Source organism: Diabrotica virgifera, chromosome 1 (assembly GCF_917563875.1).
Source record: "Diabrotica virgifera virgifera chromosome 1, PGI_DIABVI_V3a".
Taxonomy (NCBI): Eukaryota; Metazoa; Arthropoda; class Insecta; order Coleoptera; family Chrysomelidae; genus Diabrotica; species Diabrotica virgifera.
This window is the reverse complement of record NC_065443.1, coordinates 229,385,765-229,410,993: the sequence shown is the minus strand read 5'-3', so window position 1 is coordinate 229,410,993 and position 25,229 is coordinate 229,385,765. Positions and strand designations below refer to the sequence as shown.

Sequence of the window (25,229 nt, the reverse complement as noted above, 5' to 3'; positions counted from 1 at the left end):
TTAAGTTGTGGCACGCCAGATACATATAGAAAAATGGTTAGATATTTTAATGAACATAACATTTATCACCATACATATCAGTTAAAACAGGATCGAGCCTATAGAGTTGTAATAAAATACCTTCACCACTCTACTAACACCGAGGACATAAAAAACGAACTCCTAAAACTGGGTCATAAAGTTCGAAATATAATAAATGCACAACACAGAATTACTAAAGAACCACTTAATTTGTTCTTCGTGGATTTCGAACCGGCAGCAAATAACAAAGATATTTATAACTTAAGGGGGCTACAGAATAGAGTTATTGAAATTGAACCTCCCCGAACAACCAAAAATCACATAATACAATGCATGAGATGCCAATCGTACGGTCACTCCAAGTCATATTGCAATAAACCTTTTGTATGCGTCAAATGCGGAGGAGCCCACAATACCACAACTTGTAAGAAGACTAGAGAAACTCCAGCAAAATGTGCATTATGTGGTGGGGATCACCCCGCAAATTATAAAGGATGTGAACATTACCAAAAAATTTATAATATTAATAACAGGTATCATAACAGAGGAAACGTATTAAATCCAGCAATAAATCAAATACATACACAACCCAGAATATATACACAACCCAGGATTCAGAATCAGTATGAAAGTTACGCTCAAGCTGCAGCAAATAATCAGAACAATAACGAAGATACAGCGAGTATACTTACCAAATTTCTAGAAGAGTTTAAAAATTTATTTAACCAGCTAATGCAACAAAACAGTATGGTGCTCAACATGATTTCCATGCTAGTAAATAAAGTAAACTAACAATGTCTAAGTTCATAAGAATTGCCCAATGGAATGCCAATGGTCTTCCTAATCATAAAGAAGATATAAAACTATTTCTGGAACAAAATTTCATTGACATACTACTAGTAAGTGAAACCCATTTTACAGACAGAACCTACTTCAAGATACCTAAGTATAAATTATATTACACAAATCACCCAGAGGGTACAGCCCACGGAGGTTCAGCCATATTGATAAGAGAAACTATAAAACATTATGAAATGCTAAAATACGAAACAAATCACATTCAAGCAACATCGATAAAAATACAAACTCTTCCATATGATATAACTGTCACAGCAATTTATTGTCCGCCCAGGCATAGACTTACAAAAGAAGATCTTCTACCTTTTTTCGAAACTCTAGGGCCAAAATTTATAGCAGGTGGAGATTACAACTGTAAACATACGCTATGGGGTTCACGCCTAACTACCACCAAAGGCAGAGAGCTAGCTAAAGTTATCCAGGATAAAAGCTACTCATTCCTATCGACGGGATCACCGACATATTGGCCAACCGATCAAAATAAAACACCAGACCTATTGGATTTCTTTATTACAAACGGAATATCTCAATCATATACAGATGTAGTACCAAGTTTTGATTTATCATCAGATCATAGTCCCATAATTGCCACAATTAGCACAACGGTGATAATCAAAAACCAACACCTCGACTGCATAACTTCAAAACAAACTGGGACACATACCGGCTAATCATAGAACAGGAAGTAAATCTACTAGTGAGATTGCAAACTCCCGAACAAATAGAAACAGAAACTAATAATCTAATCAACTTACTTCAAAATGCTGCCAAACAGTCTACCCCTCAACCTGGACAAAAAAAAATTTCAACCAACATTCCTCTTGAAATAAAAAGACTAGTAGCAGAAAAACGAAAAGCCAGGTCAATTTGGCAAAGAACTCACAGACCAGACGACAGGACAATTTATAATAACAAAACTAGAAACTTAAAAACAGCTCTAGAACAGATGAGAAACAACTCATTTGAAAACTATGTATCAAACCTTTCCCGTCAAGATAACTCTATCTGGAAACCAATCAAAAACAAAAATAAACCAATAAATACTTCACCTCCAATTCGGAAAAACTCATTACCACCAGGACCATGGGCAAAAAGCAACAAAGAAAAAGCTGATTTATTTGCTGAACATCTAACTGAAGTCTTCAAGCCCCACGACAATGACCAAGTACAAGAAGTAGAGCAGGAACTAGCCTTACCAATTAATCAACGAGAGCGACTAACTTTAATTACACCGAAGGAGATCAAAGATGAAATTAATCATTTGAATGAAAAGAAGGCACCAGGCACTGATCTCATAACACCAACAATGCTAAAACAACTTCCTAAAAAAGGTATAATGAAGTTATTGTACATATTAAATGCAATCTTAAGACTTAATTATTGGCCTATATCACTAAAAATTGCCCAAGTAATTATGATACCGAAACATGGTAAAGCTTTAACGGATGTTTCATCATACCGCCCAATAAGTCTACTGCCAATAATGTCAAAACTTCTTGAAAAGCTGTTACTTAAAAGAATTATGAGCGACCTAGAATTCTAAAACTGGATCCCAGAACACCAATTTGGATTCCGGCAAGGTCATTCTACAGTGCAACAATGCCATCGCATATCAAATGTAATTAATAAAGCTTTGGACAATAAACAGTATTGCACAGCAGCCTTTCTGGACATCAGCCAAGCATTTGATAAGGTATGGCACCCAGGGTTACTTTATAAAATCAAAAAATGCCTACCCAACAAATACTTTGACTTATTAAAATCATATCTAAATCACAGAGAATTTGAAACTAAAGTGGAGGATGAACTATCAAACCGTAACAAAATTCAATCAGGAGTCCCACAAGGTAGTATATTGGGTCCACTTCTTTATGTACTGTACACATCCGATTTACCAACCTCTCCACAAACCACCATTGGAACTTTCGCTGATGACACAGCAATATTTGCAACTGAAGAGGATCCAAGACCTGCAGTATTAAAACTTCAAGAACACCTAGACCAAATTGGACAGTGGTTAAAGAAATGGAAGATAAAAGCTAACGAAACTAAGTCAACACATATAACTTTCACACTAAGGAAAGAGCAATGCCCAAATATTAGCCTTAATCAAGTCAACATACCACAACAGAACATCGTCAAATACCTGGGTCTTCATCTTGATTCTAAATTAAACTGGAAACAACACATTTTAAAGAAGAAGAAACAAATTGAGTTGAGAGTGAAAGAAATTAATTGGCTTATAGGTAGAAAATCTCGACTCTCAGTTGAGAACAAACTGCTGATTTATAAAACAGTCATCAAACCTATATGGACGTACGGTATAGAACTATGGAGTTGTGCCAGCAAATTAAACACAAAAATTATCCAAAGAACTCAATCAAAAATTCTACGCACCATCGCAAATGCCCCGTGGTACATTTCCAACCAAACCCTTCATACAGACCTAAACATCCCGTTAGTCAGCACAGTAATTCAAGAAAGAGCCAACAGACATCACGAGAAATTGGAAGACCACCCCAACCAATTAATATTACCATTACTGCAGCCACTAAACAACAGAAGATTGCGAAGATTATGGCCCATAGATCTTCGCTGAAACTGAGGTGAAACCGCTGGGTGATGTACCTCATAACGCCATTTTACTGTACAATAATACATTGATATATGTTATTGTACTTGTTATCAAATTAGCTTATAGAATATGTAATTCTGATTGTTAATAAATGCTTACAAAAAAAAAAATTGCAGACAAACATATGTCACTATTGAATGTTTTCTTAACTTTCTTAACTACAAACCCAGCGATATAGTCAACAACATCACAAACATAAGATGACAATGTTTTTGAAAAACTTAAATTATTTACAGTATAAGTATAATCATGGTTACTAGTTATTGTTTCCCTATTATTTTCATCAGTTATAAAGTTGTCAGTGAGTTGATGATCATCTGTTTTCATTTTCACAGTATTTGTTGTGCTCATTGCTAAAATTATGGAAGGTGTCTGTTCTATACAATTAACCTGGGTAGATCCTGTAACACTTGTGTGCATTAAGAGTCTTTTATATGCAGCTTTAAATTGTTTTGCCGTTGAGTTGTTGTTGTAACCTCCATGACTCCTAATAGAACTAAAGGAAACTTCTAAGTGATCTTGAGAAAGTTTATAGACCGAAAGAACTTCAGACCTTCATCCATATCTTCCAAGTAATTTTTCCAAATTCCCATTAGTGACTTTAAACTAATGATCATACCAATAAAACCCGTTTTTCTTTGGCTTGGATATTCTAGTGGTTCACCATTGTTGGAACATTTAAGTGATCTAAGATATTCTATAGATTCTTTAAATTTTTAAAATATCCCTTGTGTATTGTGCTGCTGTAAACTGGATTTCAGGTGTTTTGCCAATAAATTTCGGCTATTTAAAATATCAAAAATATCATTAATTTGTTCAATGAAATTTTGAGTAGCTTCGCTATGTACAAATTCTTTTGAGCTTTTATTTCTCAAATAATGTATTGCCTTAGCAACTTTTTGGCTGAACGTTTGGGCAGCTAATTTCACCTTCATTTTTTCCTTATACCAATTTAAATGCCTTCGGGTTATCCTAGTTGCAAGATGAAGGCCTTCTTTTTCTTAAATCTCCACTAATTCTTCCAAATATTTCCATTTAATCGCTTTATTATTCCCGTCAAAAAAATTTTTGTAATATAATATACGTTTATTCAAATCAATAGTTATTACAATAATTTACAATTTCAGTTTACTTACAATGAAATAAACGTAAAAAAAGTCTTAAAAGCATGAGCATGCTTGTTGACCTAAATAACCTAAAGTATTGCGAATAAGTTTTAACATATGTGGAGGGTCAAATATTACATATTTTGATGTGTTACTGGATGTAGAAAATATACTTTGTTTTAATTCACAACGCCTATAAATACTTCTAATCTCTAACGTTTTCTGCCGTAAACTGACGTCACACACAGCTGTGTGAATAGTTTTATGTTGGCTTCACTCTTCGATACGAGAGAATAGCATTACGGCGTGTCTGTTTTTATGGTCTAAGATTTTATATATTTTCGAATTTACTTACATATGGATGTCTTTGGATCCAAACACCTGCGACAGAGAGAAGTATGTTTTGTTGGCAAGCATTATCCGTTTCCGTATTTCTTCCTCGCTGCCGTTCTCAGTTATCTTTACCCCAGGTATATGATCTGTTTTACTTCTTCAATACATATTAGTGTCGTCTATGGTTTGGAAGTTGTTTCGTTGTTTCGTTGCTTGTATTAAGACTTTAGTTTTATCTACGTTGACGTAATTTTCGAGAAAATGTACGTCAAAAAGCTGAAGTCAATAACAGAAATGATGCACTTAATTCCAGACTTCAAATCAATTTAGATTCCGAAACAAACATGGCACCATCGAACGAGTACATAGAATAGTTAACAAGATTAACGATGGCTTTCAACAAAAACGTTATTGTTCTGCTGCATTTATTGATATGTCACAAGCATTCGATAAAGTTTGGCATATTGGACTCTTCTACAAAATTAAGAAGCTACTCCCATATCCCCACTTCCTGTTACTAAAATCATACCTAACCAATAGACACTTCCTTGTCAGACAAAACCAAGAATACTCTTCTCTGAACGCCATAAAATCAGGGGTACCACAGGGCAGTGTACTCGGACCTATCCTGTATTTGTTGTACACAAGTGATCTTCCGGCTACACCGATGGTGACAATAGCCACATTTGCGGACGATACAGCTGCTCTCTCTTCACACGAAGACCCAAAGATGGCATCAAGACAACTTCAGATCTGCCTTAACAAGATACAAAAATGGCTGTCAAAATGGCGCATGAAAGCAAATGAACTAAAATCTACACATGTAAGATTTACACTCCGTAACGAAACTTGCCCACCAGTACAACTTAACAACAACAATTGACCTCAAGCCGAAGATGTAAAATACTTGGGAATCCACCTAGACAGAAGACTAACATGGCGAAAACATATTTTCACTAAACGCAAACAGTTAGGACTAAAGCTAAGCCGTCTATACTGGATCATCGACAAAAACTCTAAGTTGTCTCTAGAAAACAAACTACTAGTCTATAAAGCCATTACAAGGCCCATTTGAACCTACGGTATCCAGCTCTGGGGAACAGCTTTTAATAGCAACATAAATATAATACAGAGGTTCCAAAACAAGACGATAAGGCTGATTCTTGATGCTCCGTACTACTTACCCAACTACGTGATCCAACGAGACTTAGCTATTCCAACAGTGCATAAGTGAATATAGTGCAACATAATATCGCGAAAGAGTGTCTGTACATCCTAAACGGTTGTTTGAAGACGTATATGAACATGAAGAAAGAAGATTAAAAAAATTCAATCCAAGAGACTTAGTAATTAATAGGTTTAAGTAATTTGTAATATACATATTTTTGTAAATAGTAAAATATTGTAAATAGTAGAGGTAATGCCATAAAGTAGCAATAGCTACATTTATAAAACAGAGTGCTTAATGGAGCATCCTGCACTAATTGTCAACAAAAACGCTTATTGTCATTTTTATGATAGATTGCTGAATAAAGAAGTTAAAAAAATCTGACGGCTAGCCCTACTTCTTTCACATTTTCTTCGCTAGCCCTACTTCTTTCACATTTTCTTCAAGCTCCACATAAAATTCTGTAATGTCTGTTGCAGTTCTTCCCATCAAGTTCGTCATATGTGTACATTACAATTAGTCTGGGCTGATTATCGGAGAATAGGCCATTTTTGGGAAAACTTATTTACCAGCAATTTTATTGCTGGAATCGAATCTTATGATTGTATACATTAATAATATAGGTATGCAAAGTCCGCAGATAGTGTGCTACTTTTTTTATAAACAAAATGGCGCCCGAAAATCGTGTTTTTTTCAATTTTTGCTCTATAACTCCAAAGATTTTAACTTTACACCAAAAACACTCAAATAACAATTCACCGAAATTAAATTCTGCATAGAGACGTGTTTTTCTCGATTTACTTCGACGAAAACTTTCTCCGGAAAAAGCGGGTTTTTCCAACAAAATCTTTAATTTTCAACTAAACTTTTAGATAAGTAATTGTTAATCAATAATTAAATAACTTGGTAATGTAAAAGCCCTTTTCGTATAGATTATAATCCCAGAAGCCGATGGAAATTGAATGAACAGTTTAGCAACAATTGAATTGTAAATTAAAAATTTACGGTCGCTATAATAACGACAATAATTATGATGCATAAGAACAACTATGATTTTTTCATAAAAAGACACTATACCTATCTAATGTACTTTACAGAATTGATATTGGACTATTTAAGCGGCCTCAGGAATATTTTAAAATTATAAAGAGTTTTTTGGCTTATAAACAAATAGAATATCTCGGAAAATATTAAACTAAATTAAATTGGAAAAACGGTATTCGAAAAACAGCGGTAGGACGCTTCTTCTAAAAGAAAAAACGTTTAATTATGATGGGTAGTTCCTGAGATACAACCGGTCAAAGTTGACCGGAATTCACGGCAAAGATATAAACAATAGGATCATAATTTTCAAACCATCACCTTTTTATTTTTGTCCTCTTTCTCCACACCAATTTTCATATCCTTAAAATACTCATAACATATATTATTATAATAAAAACTATCGATAATACGTGTGAAAATTGCAAAAAATAGCAAAATTCCAATCAAAAATTAGGTTGGAGAAAATGTAACCCTCAAAGTTCAAAATCGGTATACGTTAAAAAAATGCATTTTCTCGGCTTCCCATGGAGCAATAAATTTCCTTCATTCTTTTTTTGTTCCCAAGTAACTCGAGTAGAGCCATCTAACTAACGCATTATTAAATGTCAAACTTGCTTTTGTTTTGTTATAATAAATTTATTTATTTATTATAACACAAAATTTTAATTTGTTTAAATAAAAATTGTTTAAATAATTATAACAGCTTTCAAATGAGAATATTTATGTTTTTAACTTTAAAAGGTACACTTGTAGTAAGTTTATCTAAAAAAAAGCCTACAACTGGAAAAAATATGTAGTTTTCTGTTCTTATAAATAAATTAATCTATTATAACAAAACAAAAAGCAAGTTTGACATTTAATAATGCGTTAGTTAGATAGCTCTACTCGAGTTACTTGGGAACAAAAAAAGAATGAAGGAAATTGTTCCATGGGAAGCCGAGAAAATGCGTTTTTTTAACGTATACCGATTTTGAACTTTGAGGGTTACATTTTCTCCAACCTAATTTTTGATTGAAATTTTGCTGTTTTTGGCAATTTTCACACGTATTATCGATAGATTTTATTACAATAATATATGTTATGAGTATTTTAAAGATATGAAAATTGGTGTGGAGAAAGAGGACAAAAATAAAAAGGTGATGGTTTGAAAATTATGATCCTATTGTTTATATCTTTGCCGTAAATTCCGGTCAACTTTGACCGGTTGTATCTCAGGAACTACTCGTTATAATTAAACGTTTTTTCTTTTAAAAGAAGCGTCCTGCCGTTGTTTTTCGAATATCGCTTTCACAATTTAATTTAGTTTAATATTTCCCGAGATATTCTATTTGTTTATAAGCCAAAAAATTGTTTATAATTTTAGAATATTCCTGAGGCCGCTTAAATCTACCAAATTCAATTCTGTAAAGTACATTAGATAGGTATAGTGTCTTTTTATGAAAAAATCATAGTTATTCTTATGCACCATAATTATTGTCGTTATTATAGCGACCGTAATTTTTTAATTAACAATTCAATTGTTGCTAAACTGTTCATTCAATTTCCATCGGCTTCTGGAATTATAATATATACAAAAAGGGCTTTTACATTACCAAGTTATTTAATTATTGATTAACAATTACTTATCTAAAATTTTAGTTGGAAATTAAAGATTTTGTTGGAAAAACCCGCTTTTTCTGGGGAAAGTTTCCGTCGAAGTGAATTGCGAAAATCACGTCTCTATGCAGAATTTAATTGCGGTGAATTTTTATTTGATTCTTTTTGGTGTAAAGTTAAAATCTTTGGAGTTATAGAGCAAAAATTGAAAAAAAAACACGATTTTCGGGCGCCATTTTGTTTATAAAAAAAGTAGCACACTATCTGTGGACTTTGCATACCTATATTATTAATACATACAATAATAAGATTCGATTCCAGCAATAAAATTGCAGGTAAATAACTTTTCCTTGTATTTTGCTAATTAGCCCAGAGTAAATATGCTTAGACTTATTGAACAATAAATTTTTTGGGTTCACGGATATTTTTCTTATAACATATTCCATACAATGTGTATTAAAGAGAGTTGGAGCCCTCTCCCTGTTTTAGCTCTTTAGTTATCTGGGAGGGATCTGTCAATTTATTTTGAAATTCAAAATATTACGTAGATGAAAGAAGAGAATAGAAGAAAAATATCGTAATTTAAATTGCAAAAGTATTCACAAAAAGGTCAAAAGGAACAGTAAAGTAAATAATTTATCGGAAGCAGTAAAAATACAGAAGAATTATATGAAGACCACATACGTGATGGGTTAACAACTTGAACAGGCAAGTCAGAGCAAATCGGATGAGTTGGTCTCAAGGTTGACACATATAGAGTCATAAAGTTAAAGCTGACTTAAAAAAATGACTATTATCATACATAGGTTGCATATATAGGTAAATCTATCCTTAGTTGATATCAATTTGTTGACATTGGCAATACTTTATTATAATTATCACCAGTTCTTACAACATTTCTAATACTTATATCATTTTAATACATCATCTAGCGTTGGTATAGTGAGGTACATCTCCAGGCAGTATCCAGTTGCAGACAACTTGTATCCAAAAGACAGCAAAAAACAAGCACTAGTAGATGAATATTTGGAATGGCACCACTTAAATGTTAGAGTAAATTGTTCTACATATTTTATAAAAACCGTAAGTCTTTAAAATCATTAATATGCAAGTTTCATCTTGATCATCTCTTAGACGTATCCTTTTTATCAGTGGCTCAATCCGATGAAAACCGGACGGCAGCCATCAGAGGAAGAAGTGAGAAAAGCCAAAAAGTATATGGAGAAGTCTTTACAGGATTTCCAGAACTATTTTTTGTCAAATGGAAAGTTCATTAATGGAGATCAGATATCCTATGCAGACATCCATGCTGCATGCGAAATAGAACAAACCAGTAAGTAACTATTACACAGGGATCTACCAAATGTTATCATGAATGCATAATTTTTAGAATTTATGGACAAAATTAGAGGTAAAAAATACCATAGCCATAGATCGACAACATATCCACATACAATATATCAGTAACCTTTTTCTCATAGGCATCTTTCAGTGCGTCACAGTTTTTCGATTTCTTTCTAACGCATTAAATTGTATGTGACAGAAAAAAGGCACGTCCGTGATTACAGACATTTATAACAGTTATTCTAGTTGTCGATAGATGGCGCTATAATCGAAACAAAAATTATTTACGAATTATATAATAAATATATCTACGAATATAATCTGTACAATTTATAAGACTATACAAATCAAAGAAAATACCATTTTATAAATGCAATAAACACAATTGATTTGTTTTTATGACAAATTGCAAATAAAATGTGGCAACTGTCAAGCACTGTCTTTAAGTCTTTAAAAGTGAAATCGGTCTTTAAAAGAGATGTTAAAATTGTTCTACAAATTAAATACTTTCTCAAATCTTGCAAAATATAATACATTCGCCAAAGTATTGTTGTAAAAGTTAGGCCACACGGAAGGCAGATTGTGTATAACAGGTTGCGTTTCGTCACAATGAAACGTTAAAAATATTTTTTCTACTAACCATGTTAAAAATGCAATTTTTAGCACTCCATAGGAGCGTTAAAAATGCTACTTTAAAGCACTAGTGCTTTAAAATTTTTAAGGCACTGCAGTTAAAAGTGAATTGTCAAATTGTGAAACGTCAAAATATTTATATTTCATTTATTAACATTAATATTAATAGTACAACTTGCGCAATTTGAAAAAGGTGGTTTAAAAGGTTTTTAAAATTTAATTTAAACTGTATTATTGCATTTTTAACATGTTTGTAGAAAAAAACTATTAAAATTTGGTAGAATATGCAACAATAAAAGTAAGATGTTATTCTATAGTTGTTATGATTTACGTATTGACAGTATAGTCAGTTTTGATGTAATGTCAAGAAAAATATAAAAATGGAATGTCAGTCAAGTTCAAGTAAAAGCTTTTGTAGATATTGTCCTGTAATTGAGAATTAATAAATTATAATTGTTGATATATAAGACGTTTGTAGAAAAAATATTGTATGATATACGTCTTAAAAAGTACATTTTTAAGGCACTCATGTGAATTGCAGAATTCGCTTCTATGTGAAACTTTCACATGCGTGCCTTAAAATTGTACTTTTAACACTTATATCATAAATAACTATTAATTGTCAATATTTTTATTTTATAATTTATTGTTTAAAAGCAAAGAAGGTAATGAAATGTACTGAGTTGAGACAAAATCATCAATAATGTTTCATTCTGTCAATACCATAAAAAAACTAAATTTTGCGTCAGATATTCTAATATATCAATTCCAGGTTTATAACACTTCAAAGGATTTTAACGAAGTTTGAAAATACTGGGACCGTGATTTAACTACACATTTTTATTATTTAAAGAACTAATAGACCAGTTAGGTCCAATCAAACAATTATTATTAAAACTGTTTTCAAGGAATTCCTTTAACTTCCCGGCTATTGTGCAAACCTTTTTCATCTGGAGTTTATGCTGTTTTAGTTTACTTTTCTTGCTTAGGATTTCCATTTTATCCGTGAAGGTTTCTGTTTCTATTGCGCATACTGTTTCTCCATTTTTTGTTGCACTCCTTAGTTTTATTTGTGTTTGCAACTCTTGGACTATGAAATGTTCCATTCCTTCTTTTAATTTCTTATCATCATTTGTTTCTACTTTCAACCCAGTTACGATCAAGCTTTTCTTTTTGCTAAATTTCTCCAGTTGCTCCATTCTTTCATGTAGCTGTTTTACTTCTTTTTTTAATTTTTGATTCTCTACTTTTACATTCATTAACTCTTTATTGGTTTGTTGTTCTTCTTTCCTTATGTGTTTTATTTCCTGAAACAATTCATCATTTTTATTCATTAGCTATTTCATCATTGTAATCATAACATTTTACATGTCTTCCTTTTTTTCGTTGCCTGCTTTGCTTGGTGACAGTTTTCCAAGTTTTTCCAAAATCATCCAAGTTTTCTCTTTTGCGTTTCGTTTCGTCATCGGTTTCACTTCCTGTGCCGTTATCCTTTTTTTCCATTTTCTAGGAGTGCACTGCTAAAGGTTACAACTAGAAAAATCTGTAAATATAAATACAGGGTGTTTCATTAATAATTGTCCATATCGTACCTGGAGAAACCTTAGCACAAAATACGAAGATATAACCTAAAACGTAAAATGTGGTTCCTTACTGAGTTACAGGGTGTTTTATCTAAAAACTTAAAAACTATTTTTGCTCAGCATTTTCAAACTATTCGACGTATCCTTTTCATACTTGGCAGAAAGTGCGACTACTAGACACCCTACTAAATTATGATAAACAAACGTTTCTAGCTACTACCAGAGGCGTACGACAGGGGATGGTGAATGGTTGACCCTTCTCAAATTCTACGCCACTGGAGGAATTACTATTTTAGTGCTATTTTTAGATTCTCCAATACTTTCTACGTAAATAACATACTCTTTATTGGTAACGATAAAGTCATTCGTTTTCGAGATATTTGAAGTTAAATATGAAACGGCACAGTTATTTTGATTAATTTATGATATGATTCATATGATTAAACTTTAAAAATTATTTGTACCCAGTACTTTAAAACTATTTGGCGTATCCTTATCATACTTGACAGAAAGTGTAGATACTGTGCACCCTACTAAATTAAGATAAATAAACGTTTCTAGCTACTACCAGAGGCGTACGACAGGGGATAGTGGCTGATTGACCCTTCCCAAATTCTACGCCACTGACGAAATTGCCATTTTAGTGTAATTTTTTGATTTTGCAATACTTTTTATGTAAATAATATACTCTCTATTCGTAACGATAAAATGAATAGTTTTCGAGATATTTGAAGTTAAAAATGAAGCGACACAATACATTAATCAAAATAACCGTGTCGTTTCATTTTTAACTTCAAAAATCTCGAAAACTAAAGCCTTTATCGTTACGAATGAAGAGTATATTATTTTCATAGAAAGTATTGAGGAATCCAAAAATTGAACTAAAATAGCAATATCGTCAGTGGCGCAGAATTTGGAAAGGGTCAACCATTAACTTTCCCCCATCGTACGCCTCTGGTAATAGCCAGAAACGTTTGTTTGACATAATTTAGTAGTTTGTACAGTACCTATACTACCTGCCAAGTATGAAAAGGATACGTCAAATAGTTTGAAAATACTGAGCAAAAATAATTTTTAAATTTTTAGATAAAACACCAAAGTAACTCAGTAAGGAACCACATTTTATTTAAGTGTTTTAGGTTAAATCTTCGTATTTTGTGCTAAGGTTATTCCAGTTACTATATGGACAATTATTAATGAAACACCCTGTATAAGCTTAGTTTAAAAATAAACCTATATTAGACACAATCTATAAACTTATTTAGAAATTAAATTTAAACCAGTTTGTAATCACTGTAAAAATTAAAATTATTGATGTTTAAATTCTCGCACTATTTTAGATTTATTTTATTGATTCCGACTCTGCACTGCGGAAAGAAATCAAGTCTGGTCCACCCATCAAAACCTGATTTCTTATCAGTGGTTTTATTTTATTTATATTGTTCAAATAATTATTGATATCTAGAAAACCTATTTACAGTGAATAATGGAGAGATCTTACTTTTTCGATGATTTATTTTCCCTCACTAGTGCACTTCTTGTACTTTTATTTACACTCTGTGGTAACTTGGCGATTTATCTGTTCGTAATTCCCTTGGAAATTGGGTTTAATCACGGGGCAGACGGTAATCAACCTCACCATTGGACTACCAGGACCTCAGATAAAAATAGTAAGATAAAAATTGAAAGTGTTTCTCAATTTATTGAAGAACAACATATATTGGGATCAAAATTGACCCCCTTGGTCATCAAATTAACTGTGTTCAAATTCAAGCTAAGTATACATTCAATTCACGTGGCAGCTAAGTATACATAATATGCTGAATAAGTGGCATTCATGTCGGATTATTTTCATTGAAGGACCTTGTGATATACAATATTTTTCGTTGGGTTGCCAGGCACAAGAATGAACGAAGGTCGAAAGACTATATACAACTGACCATGAGAGAGAGAGAGACAATAATTATTGTGTATATTCAATCCACAAACATTCCAGGATTGTCCTTGTGATTTGTTTATAGTTATGGCGAATGCAAGACGAATCGAATCGGATATTAAATAATAAATATTAAAAATTTTATTATTAATGTGTTTAAATTATATTAACAATTTTATATAGTATTTTTACTACAAACGCGATATTACGTAGGTCAAAATTTTTGACGTAAGAGAACTGTCAAAACATTAGAATGTGACTTTTCATTATTGCCATGTTTATTAATAAACAAAACATTAGAATGTGACTTTTCATTATTGTCATGTTTATTAATAAACATGGCAATAATGAAAAGTCACATTCTAATGTTTTGAGAGTTCTCTTACGTCAAAAATTTTGACCTACGTAATATCGCTTTTGTAGTAAAAATACTATATACTCTGGGCTAATTAGCAAAATACAAGGAAAAGTTATTTACCAGCAATTTTATTGCTGGAATCGAATCTTATTATTGTATGTATTAATAATATAGGTATGCAAAGTCCGCAGATAGTGTGCTACTTTTTTTATAAACAAAATGGCGCCCGAAAATCGTGTTTTTTTTCAATTTTTGCTCTATAACTCCAAAGATTTTAACTTTACACCAGAAACACCCAAATAAAAATTGACCGCAATTAAATTCTGCACAGAGACGTGTTTTTCCCGATTCAGTTCGACGAAAACTTTCCCCGGAAAAACCGGGTTTTCCAACAAAATCTTTAATTTTCAACTAAAATTTTAGATAAGTAATTGTTAATCAATATTTAAATAACTTGGTACTGTAAAAGCACTTTTCGTATAGATTATATTTCCAGAAGCCCATGGAAATTGAATAAACAATTTAGCAACAATTGAATTGTTAATTAAAAATTTACGGTCGCTATAATAACGACAATAATTATGATACATAAGAATAACTATGATTTTTTCATAAAAAGACACTATACCTATCTAATGTACTTTACAGAATTGAAATTGGACTATTTAAGCGGCCTCAAGAATATTTTGAAATTATAAACAATTTTTTGGCTTATAAACAAATAGAATATCTCGGGAAATATTAAACTAAATTAAATTGTGAAAACGGTATTCGAAAGAAAGCGGCAGGACGCTTCTTTTAAAAGAAAAAACATTTAATTATGACGAGTGGTTCCTGAGATACAACCAGTCAAAGTTGACCGGAATTTACGGCAAAGATATAAACAATATGATCATAATTTTCAAACCATCACCTTTTTATTTTTGTCTTCTTTCTCCACACCGATTTTCACATCTTTAAAATACTCATAACATATATTATTATAATAAAAACGATCGATAATACGTGTGAAAATTGCCAAAAATAGCAAAATTCCAATCAAAAATTAGGTTCGAGCAAAGGTAACCCTCAAAGTTCAAAATCGGTATACGTTAAAAAAATGCATTTTCTCGGCTTCCCATAGAGCAATTTTCTTCATTCTTTTTTTGTTCCCTAATAATTCGAGTAGAGCCATCGAACTAACGCATTATTAAATGTCAAACTTGCTTTTGTTTTGTTATAATAGATTAATTTATTTATAAGAACAGAAAACTACATATTTTTTCCAGTTGTAGGCTTTTTTTTAGATAAACTTACTACAAGTGTACCTTTTAAAGTTAAAAACATAAATATTCTCATTTGAAAGCTGTTATAATTATTTAAACAATTTTTATTTAAACAAATTAAAATTTTGTGTTATAATAAATAAATTAATTTATTATAACAAAAAAAAGCAAGTTTCATATTTAATAATGCGTTAGTTCGATGGCTCTACTCGAATTACTTGGGAACAAAAAAAGAATGAAGGAAATTGCTCCATGAGAAGCCGAGAAAATGCATTTTTTTAACGTATACCGATTTTGAACTTTGAGGGTTACATTTTCTCCAACCTAATTTTTGATTGGAATTTTGCTATTTTTGGCAATTTTCACACGTATTATCGATAGTTTTTATTATACTAATATATGTTATGAGTATCTTAAGGATATGAAAATTTGTGTGGAGAAAGAGGACAAAAATAAAAAGGTGATGGTTTGAAAATTATGATCCTATTGTTTATATCTTTGCCGTAAATTCCTGTCAACTTTGACCGGTTGTATCTCAGGAACTACTCATCATAATTAAACGTTTTTTTCTTTTAACAGAAGCCTCCTGCCGCTGTTTTTCGAATACCGTTTTTATAATTTAATTTAGTTTAATATTTCCCGAGATATTCTATTTGTTTATAAGCCAAAAAATTCTTTATAATTTTAAAATATTCCTGAGGCCGCTTAAATAGTCCAATTTCAATTCTGTAAAGTACATTAGATAGGTATAGTATCTTTATGAAAAAATCATAGCTATTCTTATGCATCATAATTATTGTCGTTATTATAGCGACCGTAAATTTTTAATTAACAATTAAATTGTTGTTAAACTGTTCGTTCAATTTCCATCGGTTTCTGGAATTATAATCTATACGAAAAGGGCTTTTACATTACCAAGTTATTTAATTATTGATTAACAATTACTTATCTAAAAGTTTAGTTGAAAATTAAAGATTCTATTGGAAAAACCCGCTTTTTCCGGGGAAAGTTTTCATCGAAGTCAATCAGAAAAAACACGTCTCTATGCAGAATTTAATTGCGGTGAATTTTTATTTGAGTGTTTTTGGTGTAAAGATAAAATCTTTGGAGTTATAGAGCAAAAATTGAAAAAAACACGATTTTCAGGCGCCATTTTGTTTATAAAAAAAGTAGCACACTATATGCGGACTTTGCATACCTATATTATTAATACATACAATTTTAAGATTCGATTCCAGCAATAAAATTGCTGGTAAATAACTTTTCCCAAAAATGGCCTATTCTCCGATAATCAGCCCAGACTAATATCATAAACAATAGTTATTTTCCTAACAAGTGCAGAAAGTCATAGTTTTCCGCACGCGACTGCAGTTTGCCGAACGACGCGAGCGGGAAAAAAAGAGACTTTCTGCAAGAGTTAGGAACAATATTTTTTCTACGAGTCTTTAAAAAATATGAAAATACATACACAAATAATTATTTGACAAGGTTGTCCAAACCAAACTTTCAGTAGTAATTGCACAAGAGCTCTAAAATGCGATTATTTCATGAATAAAACTGTTCAAAACCAAAATTTTATTGTAATTTATTTATGTAAGTGCAAATTAGTACAATTAAACACAAAGTTTTTATAAATATTTGACGATTGAAAGTCATCACTTTTATTATAATTTTTAAAACATTAATTGTCATTAATGTAACTGAATGTATTTTTTCGTAGCAACGAAGGGCATCTGACGTAATATACTTAACGACGGGCAATTATCAAAAATTATCGATTTAATTCAGATTTCTGTAGCTTTCCATTGGTCAGAATCTCCTATGAATTAAATAATCAATATAACTAGTTAGCATGACGATGATTCAAAAGGACTGTTATTGTCTACCGATTTGACTTTCGAATATTATGTCCAAATAATTTTATTTCTTCGAATTGTCGCGTTAATTTCATTAAAACAGGAACACAATAAGATACATTTGAAATAAAATAGTAAATAATATCTAAATATTAGTTTATTGCATGTATTATAATTATTTTAAGGCCATACTAAAATATCTAAACGCGTGCGGAAAAGTAAAACTTTCTAAACTAAAATGCGTGCGCGAAAGTAGACATTTTTGCACGCTCGTAGAAAAAATAATTAACCAAAAGGACAATTCCTTAATTTTTGTGGATTGATTATAGAAACTAATTATTGTTTATTTTATGGTCTGTAGTGTGTTGACGTGTAGACAAAAAATATATATTAACGTTTATATACATTGGTTTATAAAAAAAACTAATACATACTTAATTTTTAATTAAAATTCTATAAATGTTAAACAAATTAACTTAATTAATAAATTTTTTATATAAAAAACTTTATTATTTAACCTTCGGATGACCAAGCGGGGGAAATTGTGACCCCAGCGTATGTTTTTCTTTAATAAATTCAAAAGTATTTTCAATTTTTAACTCATTATTTTTTTATTTGACTTTAATATCATTGATAAAAATAATAAACTTAAAGATAAAACCCATAACTAAATTAAAATTCATGGTGACGTTTCAATTATTACTTTAATCATCGTCAGAATAATAAGTTTCTTGAGCGGATGTTTTAAAATAATTTTAAAGGAACAAACAATAATTAATGAAAACGTAAAAAATGACATTGACAATCATTGGGTTAGGTCAATAATTTCAAACACGCCATGTCTTGTTGCGTGTTTAAGGGTGGCTTCAAAAGAAATATGGATAATGCCTCCTTGATGCTGAGTTCCGTTGGAGAACTTGCATGACCAATGATTGAGAAGTCCTTATGACTAATAGGGTGGTCAGAATCAGTCATATGTTGGAATACCGCTGAATTTGGAACTGTTCTTGATCGTCTTCCTAAGTGAGTAGTGACACCTAAGTGTTCGCAACATCTGACATTAAAGTGACGTCGAGTCTTCCCGACGTACGTAGCTGCACAGCTACTACATTTGAATTGGTATATAATGTTAGATGCGAGATCACTAGGAATCATGTCTTTCACATGGAAACGAGATCCTATCCTTTCCAAAGTCGTGAAAGCAAATCTTAATTCTATAGAGGGAAATGCTTTTTTAATTGTTTTACGGATGTTGCGTCGGATTTGTAAGCTGTGGTAACCAGTATATGGAAGTTTGATATAGATCTTTTCTTTGATTTCTTCTACTTTGCTGTTTGGTTGGAATTTGTTATTGAAAAAACGTCTGATGTATCTTTCTAAGAAGTTCAACGAAAAACCATTTTTACTTAAGATCACTTTTATGTTTTCTAACTCTTCATGTAGGAATTGCCAGGTTGAACAGATAGTGAAAGCGCGGTGAACAAGTATATTGATTAAACTTGTTTTGTATTTGTTGGGAATGAAGCTATCTGCGTTTATATACAGGCCGGTGAAGGTTGGTTTTCTGTATATTGAAGTGGAAAAACCTGAAGGTGATCTGAAGATGTTAATTCCTAAGAAGGGCAGATTTCCATTGACTTCAATTTCTCTAGTAAATTTCATATTGTGGTGTTTCTGGTTGAGATAATCTAAAAAATGTTGAATGTGATCGGTATGTTTGAAGATGAGAAAAATATCATCCACGTATCGTCTATAAAGAAGTGGCTTAAAATCAATTGGACAGTCAGCTAACCATGTTTTCTCATGGTGACATAGAAAAGTGTTCGCGAAAACTGGTCCTAAAGGAGAGCCCATTGCAACGTCATCTATTTGTCTATACATTTTTCCGTCAAAACTGAATAGACATTCTTTGGCAGCTAATGTCAGTAGATCTTTAAATTTTGACTGCTTCATTCCTAAAAAGCTTGAATTGGAACTTGGAAAAAGTGAATTTATTATTATGTTGATGGTTTCATCTAAGGGAACGTTTGTAAACAGACTTTCAACGTCGAAACTGACCATAATTCCATCTTTGTGTCTGTCTTGGTTGGTAATTTCCTTCGCAAATGAAAATGTATCTTTTACTGTGAATTCGTTTTCAGTCAGTATTTGAAGGTGTGGGACAAGATATTTAGCTAATAGATAGTTTGGAGTATTGATGGAGCTGAGAATCGGTCTTAGAGGGCCACCAGTTTTGTGCACTTTTGGGACTCCGTATAAACGTCCAAGTTGTGAACCAGTGGGAGCAGTTTCTTTGAATATCTTGGAAGAACAATTTTTAAGTTTTTTCCGGAAATTGTCTTCAAATGATAACATTAATTTAAATAGGTTATTAAATGGTATGTTAATAAATTTTGTATTATCCGATAGAATGTTGTTTAATTTTTCTACGTAATTTAAGCGATCTAAAATGACTATTCCGTTGCCTTTATCAGGTCGGATAATGATAATGGTTTTATTTTTTTGTAAATTACGTAAGGCAATAAATTCTTCTTTAGTGAGGTTTGACTGTGGGGGCTTAAAATAGTTTAAAGAATTCAGTGCTATATCTTTAAGGCGGGCTGTTATGCCATCTAGCGTTATTCCACAGTTAGGTTGTAAACAGGTATTTGGGTGTTGATTGGCATAATTGTGGAGGTGGCGTGCTGTATACTCCATCGGTACTGCGAAGTTCATTTTGTTCATTCTTTGGGGAGCTAAAGCATAATTTAAGCCTTTGGATAAAGCACGTTTCTCAGTTTCATTAAGTACATATGTGGAAAAGTTAAAAATTACTTCTTCAGCGGATAAAGATGACTGTCCAGTGAATGATCCTAATAATTTTCTTAGTTTTTTACTGTGTATTAAAGATGTTTTTGTGATCCGTTTCTTTATGGAACTGTTCCACCAGGATGAAATCCAAAGATAATCAAGAAAAGATATTGAACTTTTAATTTATTATTTTTATTATTTAAGTTTATTATTTTTATCAAGTTTAATGGTGTGTCCTTATCTACACACATTTAATATCATTCTAGATATCCTCATATTTTAAAATAAAAAAAATTTGCTATATTTTACGAATAAAAAATATATTCTGAAGTTGATGTTTAGTTAAATAGCGTCTATTATGTGTAACTCCAAGTAGTTTTACGCTAATGACGTTGACTTTGCAAAGTAACAAGACACTTACTCAACATACACACTACACACGACACTAATACTCATGTTGTGACTGGCTGAATGACATAAAGTCCATGCCATAAAAAAAACTTCATTTTTTTGTTAATTGTCATTTTGGCCTTTTTTGACCTGGGGTCATTTTCCCCCCTTGGTCATCCGTGTAACAAAAAAAGGTTGGTCATCGGAAGGTTAATGTCATTATTGTAATTAGCATTACTCGGAACACTGGAACGACAATCGTTACAAGATCCAGTTTAAACATCATTGTTTAATAATAGAATAAAAATTCCATTTTTATTCAGTTGCAATGCGAAGGCAAAACAATCTTATTTTTCACTTAGATTAGGGAGCGCAGTCCAGCCCTCTGAATCGACGATTGTCGACTCTTATTGAAGTCATCATCGGAGACGTGTAGACCTGCTGCTCTCTACTCGAAGTGACCAACCATGAAAGTTTATCCCCACACTGGGGTATGGTAAAGTTTTCGTCCTAATAGCAACATTAATAATATTGAAAAATATTAAAAATATTACTAAAAGATTTTTAAGTAAAAAAGAAATTTCATTTAAAAGTACCAAAAAGTTTTCATTTAAAAATCTTTTAGTAAAATTTTTTTTAATATTTTTCAATATGATTAATGTTGTTATTAGGATGAAAACTTTACCTTACCTATCATTGTTTAAAACCTATTATAAAGAAAAATAACACAACATATTTTCAATAAAAATCAAATTTTGAGTTATTCTAAATCAGGACCTAATAAATAAATATTTTGAGTTATCAGTACATACAGGATTTTACAGTATTTAACAGTATTTAACGGATACACTTATCAGAAAACTGGAAGCCTTTGCAATCTGGGTTTATAATGAATCCTACGAATAAATTGGATATACAGATTTCGTAACGAAGTTGTTTTGCAGATGGAAAAAGTTAGGGAAAAGGTCAAAACGGTTAAAAATACCAAACTGGAATATTTTGGCCATGTTATTCGTCACCTAGAGAGTAATATAATATACTTCATTTGATAATACAAGGCAAGATAGACGGAAGGAGATGACCAGGTTGAAGAAGAACGGCATGACTTGGAAGCCTGAGGAAATGGTTTAACGGTGGGCAAATACTTTTAAGCGCGGGCCAAAATGAAATTTTTTTCAAAGTGTCTCCCGGGCCGGATGATTATTTATTATACCCAGTATGCGCGCTACGCACAAGCTAATGTTTTTGGTAGTTTTTTTCTGCCCAAGAAATGTTTTTGACAAAAATACTATAAGTATCATTTTAAAACAAATGGACAAGTAGGTACATTTGACTGTTAATAATAAATAATAGTAATAATAAATTGTCTTACTTGGGTGTACATGCGAACAATTTATGCCCAGTAAAATTACAAAATTATTAATACGGTCCATTATATTAAGCCATAACCAGGATCCAGATAAAAAATGAAATTCAGAAATTCGATCAAGAATAGAGTAATCAAGATCAGCCTTTTTGAAGATGAAGAAATTTCTGAGTAACCAAAGATTCAATCTGCAAGTCTGATATCGGATGGTAACATGTTATGTCAAGTCAACCATCATAGCCGAAATTTAAAGGAGACAACTGATCTTGTATGGTCATGTAGAAAAAATGGACGATGACAGCCTGCCAAAACAAATTTTAAAATGGACGCTAAGGGAAAGAAGAAGGAGGGGAAGGCCGAAACAATCCTGACTAGGCGGCATTCAAGAGGCAATGTCGGATAGGAACCTTCACCCTGGCGAATGCAACAACCGACGAACCTGGAAACCGGAAGGCGGAGAAGGCCACGAAAAACCGGGATAATAATAAAAATGTTATGTCCACTCTATTCTTCTTTATTGGATTGTTCTTCTTCTTGCAGTACCATCTTCTATCGGAGGTTGGCTACCATCACAGCAATCTTAACTTTATCGGCTGCAGCTCTGAACAATTGTATTGAACTGCACCCGTATCACTCCCTTAAATTTCGCAACCAGGAAATCCTCCTACGTCCCACGTTTCTCTTTCCCAAGATTTTTCTTTGGATTATGAGCTTTAGCGGGGAGTAATTTTCCCCTCTTATTATGTGGCCTAGATATTCCACTTTTCTCGTTTGTATGGTTTTTATGACTTCGCATTCCTTCCCCATCTTCAGCAAAACATGGGATTGTTAATGCTGACTTAACGAAAAATCTGGAAACTTTTGAGATGTGGCTTTTTAGGAGAATTTTGAAAATACCATGGACCGATCATATTACGAACGAAATGGTGTTACACAGAATGCGGAAGGACTATAGAACTTTTGACCTTCAATAAAAGGAGAAAGACAGCAAGAAGAAGGAGAACATACTTAGAAATAATAAGTACGTTGTTGTTGCAGCAGCTGATTATGAAGGATAAAATCGAAGGAAAAAGGGTCCTGGTAGACGACAAATGCCGTGGCCGAAAAATATTCGCGCCTGGACCGGGTTAAACACAGACAATTTTAAGAAAAGCAGAAGATACAGATTCATTATTTATATGAACACTACGAACACTAATACCTACTGTTGATTTCAACAAAATCGCATAAAAGAGAAAACGAGTGTAGGCGCAAAATTTCGGACCAATGCTTTTTAAATACATTCATTTTTTTAATCCCGAGAAAAATAATAAATATTTTTGAAAAATTTAAACGCAGAATAAAAGATTACATTATTACCGAGTGCCGAAAGTCCCTTAGAATAAACAAAAAGATTATTTTGAATGAGATATGTCAAATTAAAAATCGCACTAAATTTTCTCTTTTTTTTTCCCTGTGACTCATTAAAATAAACATTATAGAAGTTTTCAGGGACTTTTCGGCCCTCTGTAATAATGTAATATTTCATTCTGCGTTTCAATTTTTCATAAATGCCTATTAGTTTTCTCAGGATTCGAAAAAATAAATGCATTTAGAAAGCATTTGCCTGAAATTTTGCGCGTAGGCTCTTAAAAAAATTGCTTGTGGGATTTCTCAACGGGCCGGATAAAGTAAGGAAAAGGGCCGGATCCGACTCGCGGGCCGGCTTTTGTCCACCCCTGTAATCCATTCACTGCCGATCACGCGCCAGCGAGTGATTTAGTCACTTGAGTCAGGTGCGGTCAACAGAACGGCTCCTAGCCGAGTTCCATCCTCTTCGATCGGCAGCGAATCGGTTAACAGATCCTTTGCATCCCTTTTCCGAGCCACCGTCAACAAAATTGATATAACCGATTTGATAACCGAGCATGCCATAGGAAGATATATCGAAGAGAAATGATAAGTTCTGTATAACTAAGTTTCTTGAATTTATAGGCCTAATAAATGCTGACAAAATTTTTGATGGTCAGCTTTCTCTTTTTATATGGTTTTCCTAATTTTATCCATAATATTATATCATTCAACGTGACAGCCAACAGTTCAGACTTATTATAAATTAAATACTACATAACAAATACAATGAAAGTTATACGAAGATTATCCAACCAATTTAATGTGGAATTCGTTTTTTAGGGGTAGCTGGTTATGATGTTAGAGATCGTTTTCCAAAAATCAAGGAATGGATAGAAGCTGTAAGGGAGGAATGCAACCCTCATTATGACAGAGCCCATCAATTCGTTAACTTAATCTCCCAAAAAGAAGAAGAACCAAAGTCAAAGCTGTAGAATGAAGTTGTTTAATGGTATATTTTTATGAATTTGTATGGTATTATTTTTCTCACTAATTGTTTATAATAAAATTTAAACATGGTTGTTGTTATATTATATAATTAGAGATTCTTACTTGATATTAACATATCTGTAATAATTTATAACTGACGTCATTCCGAAGCTCCTCCTAGAGAATATCAAACATCTGGAGGTTAATGAACAGCGTATCTTTATAAAATTATTCAAAATGTGATGTTTTTCGCCATGTCCAGATGTGCCACAAAATTTGAGCGATATTTTTTGAGCTCCAGCATACTAGCTCACGATAATATGAGAATGGTCTCCCTAGAGCTCAATCCTTTTGGTATCATAGATATCTGGAATGACTGAATTTTCCACTTCTTAGAGGGAGTGGCAGAATTGCTTTAATCTAAATAAGAAGTTGATATCTTAATGTAGTATTTTCAGAAGAAGTGTAACACATTTGCTTTACATAGTACAACAAGAAATGCGCACAAACTATCTAAGGAAAAAACTGCGCAACTGGATGGAAAAACAACTGTGTGCTGTGTGATAGGTATCCGGTATCCTGCATCTGTAGTGAAGTTAGCTACGTGTATTTCAACAATACACTATCG

General features: G+C 32.2%; 1 protein-coding gene across 2 annotated transcripts in view; it reads left to right on the top strand.

Annotated features, from left to right (window-relative positions):
• The window catches only part of LOC126882733 (glutathione S-transferase theta-1-like), a 40,234-nt gene extending 15,544 nt beyond the window's left edge, over positions 1 to 24,690 (top strand). The window contains exons 3-5 of one of the 2 annotated variants that reach the window (XM_050647731.1): positions 9,694 to 9,844; positions 9,914 to 10,094; positions 24,455 to 24,690. In XM_050647731.1, the coding sequence (XP_050503688.1) occupies positions 9,694 to 9,844; positions 9,914 to 10,094; positions 24,455 to 24,606 (484 nt within the window). In that variant the 3' untranslated portion in view covers positions 24,607 to 24,690. Of the gene's footprint in view, positions 1 to 9,693; positions 9,845 to 9,895; positions 10,095 to 24,454 lie in introns of both variants that reach the window. The other variant, XM_050647724.1, reaches the window with a different exon arrangement.
• Positions 24,691 to 25,229: the final 539 nt, after the last annotated feature.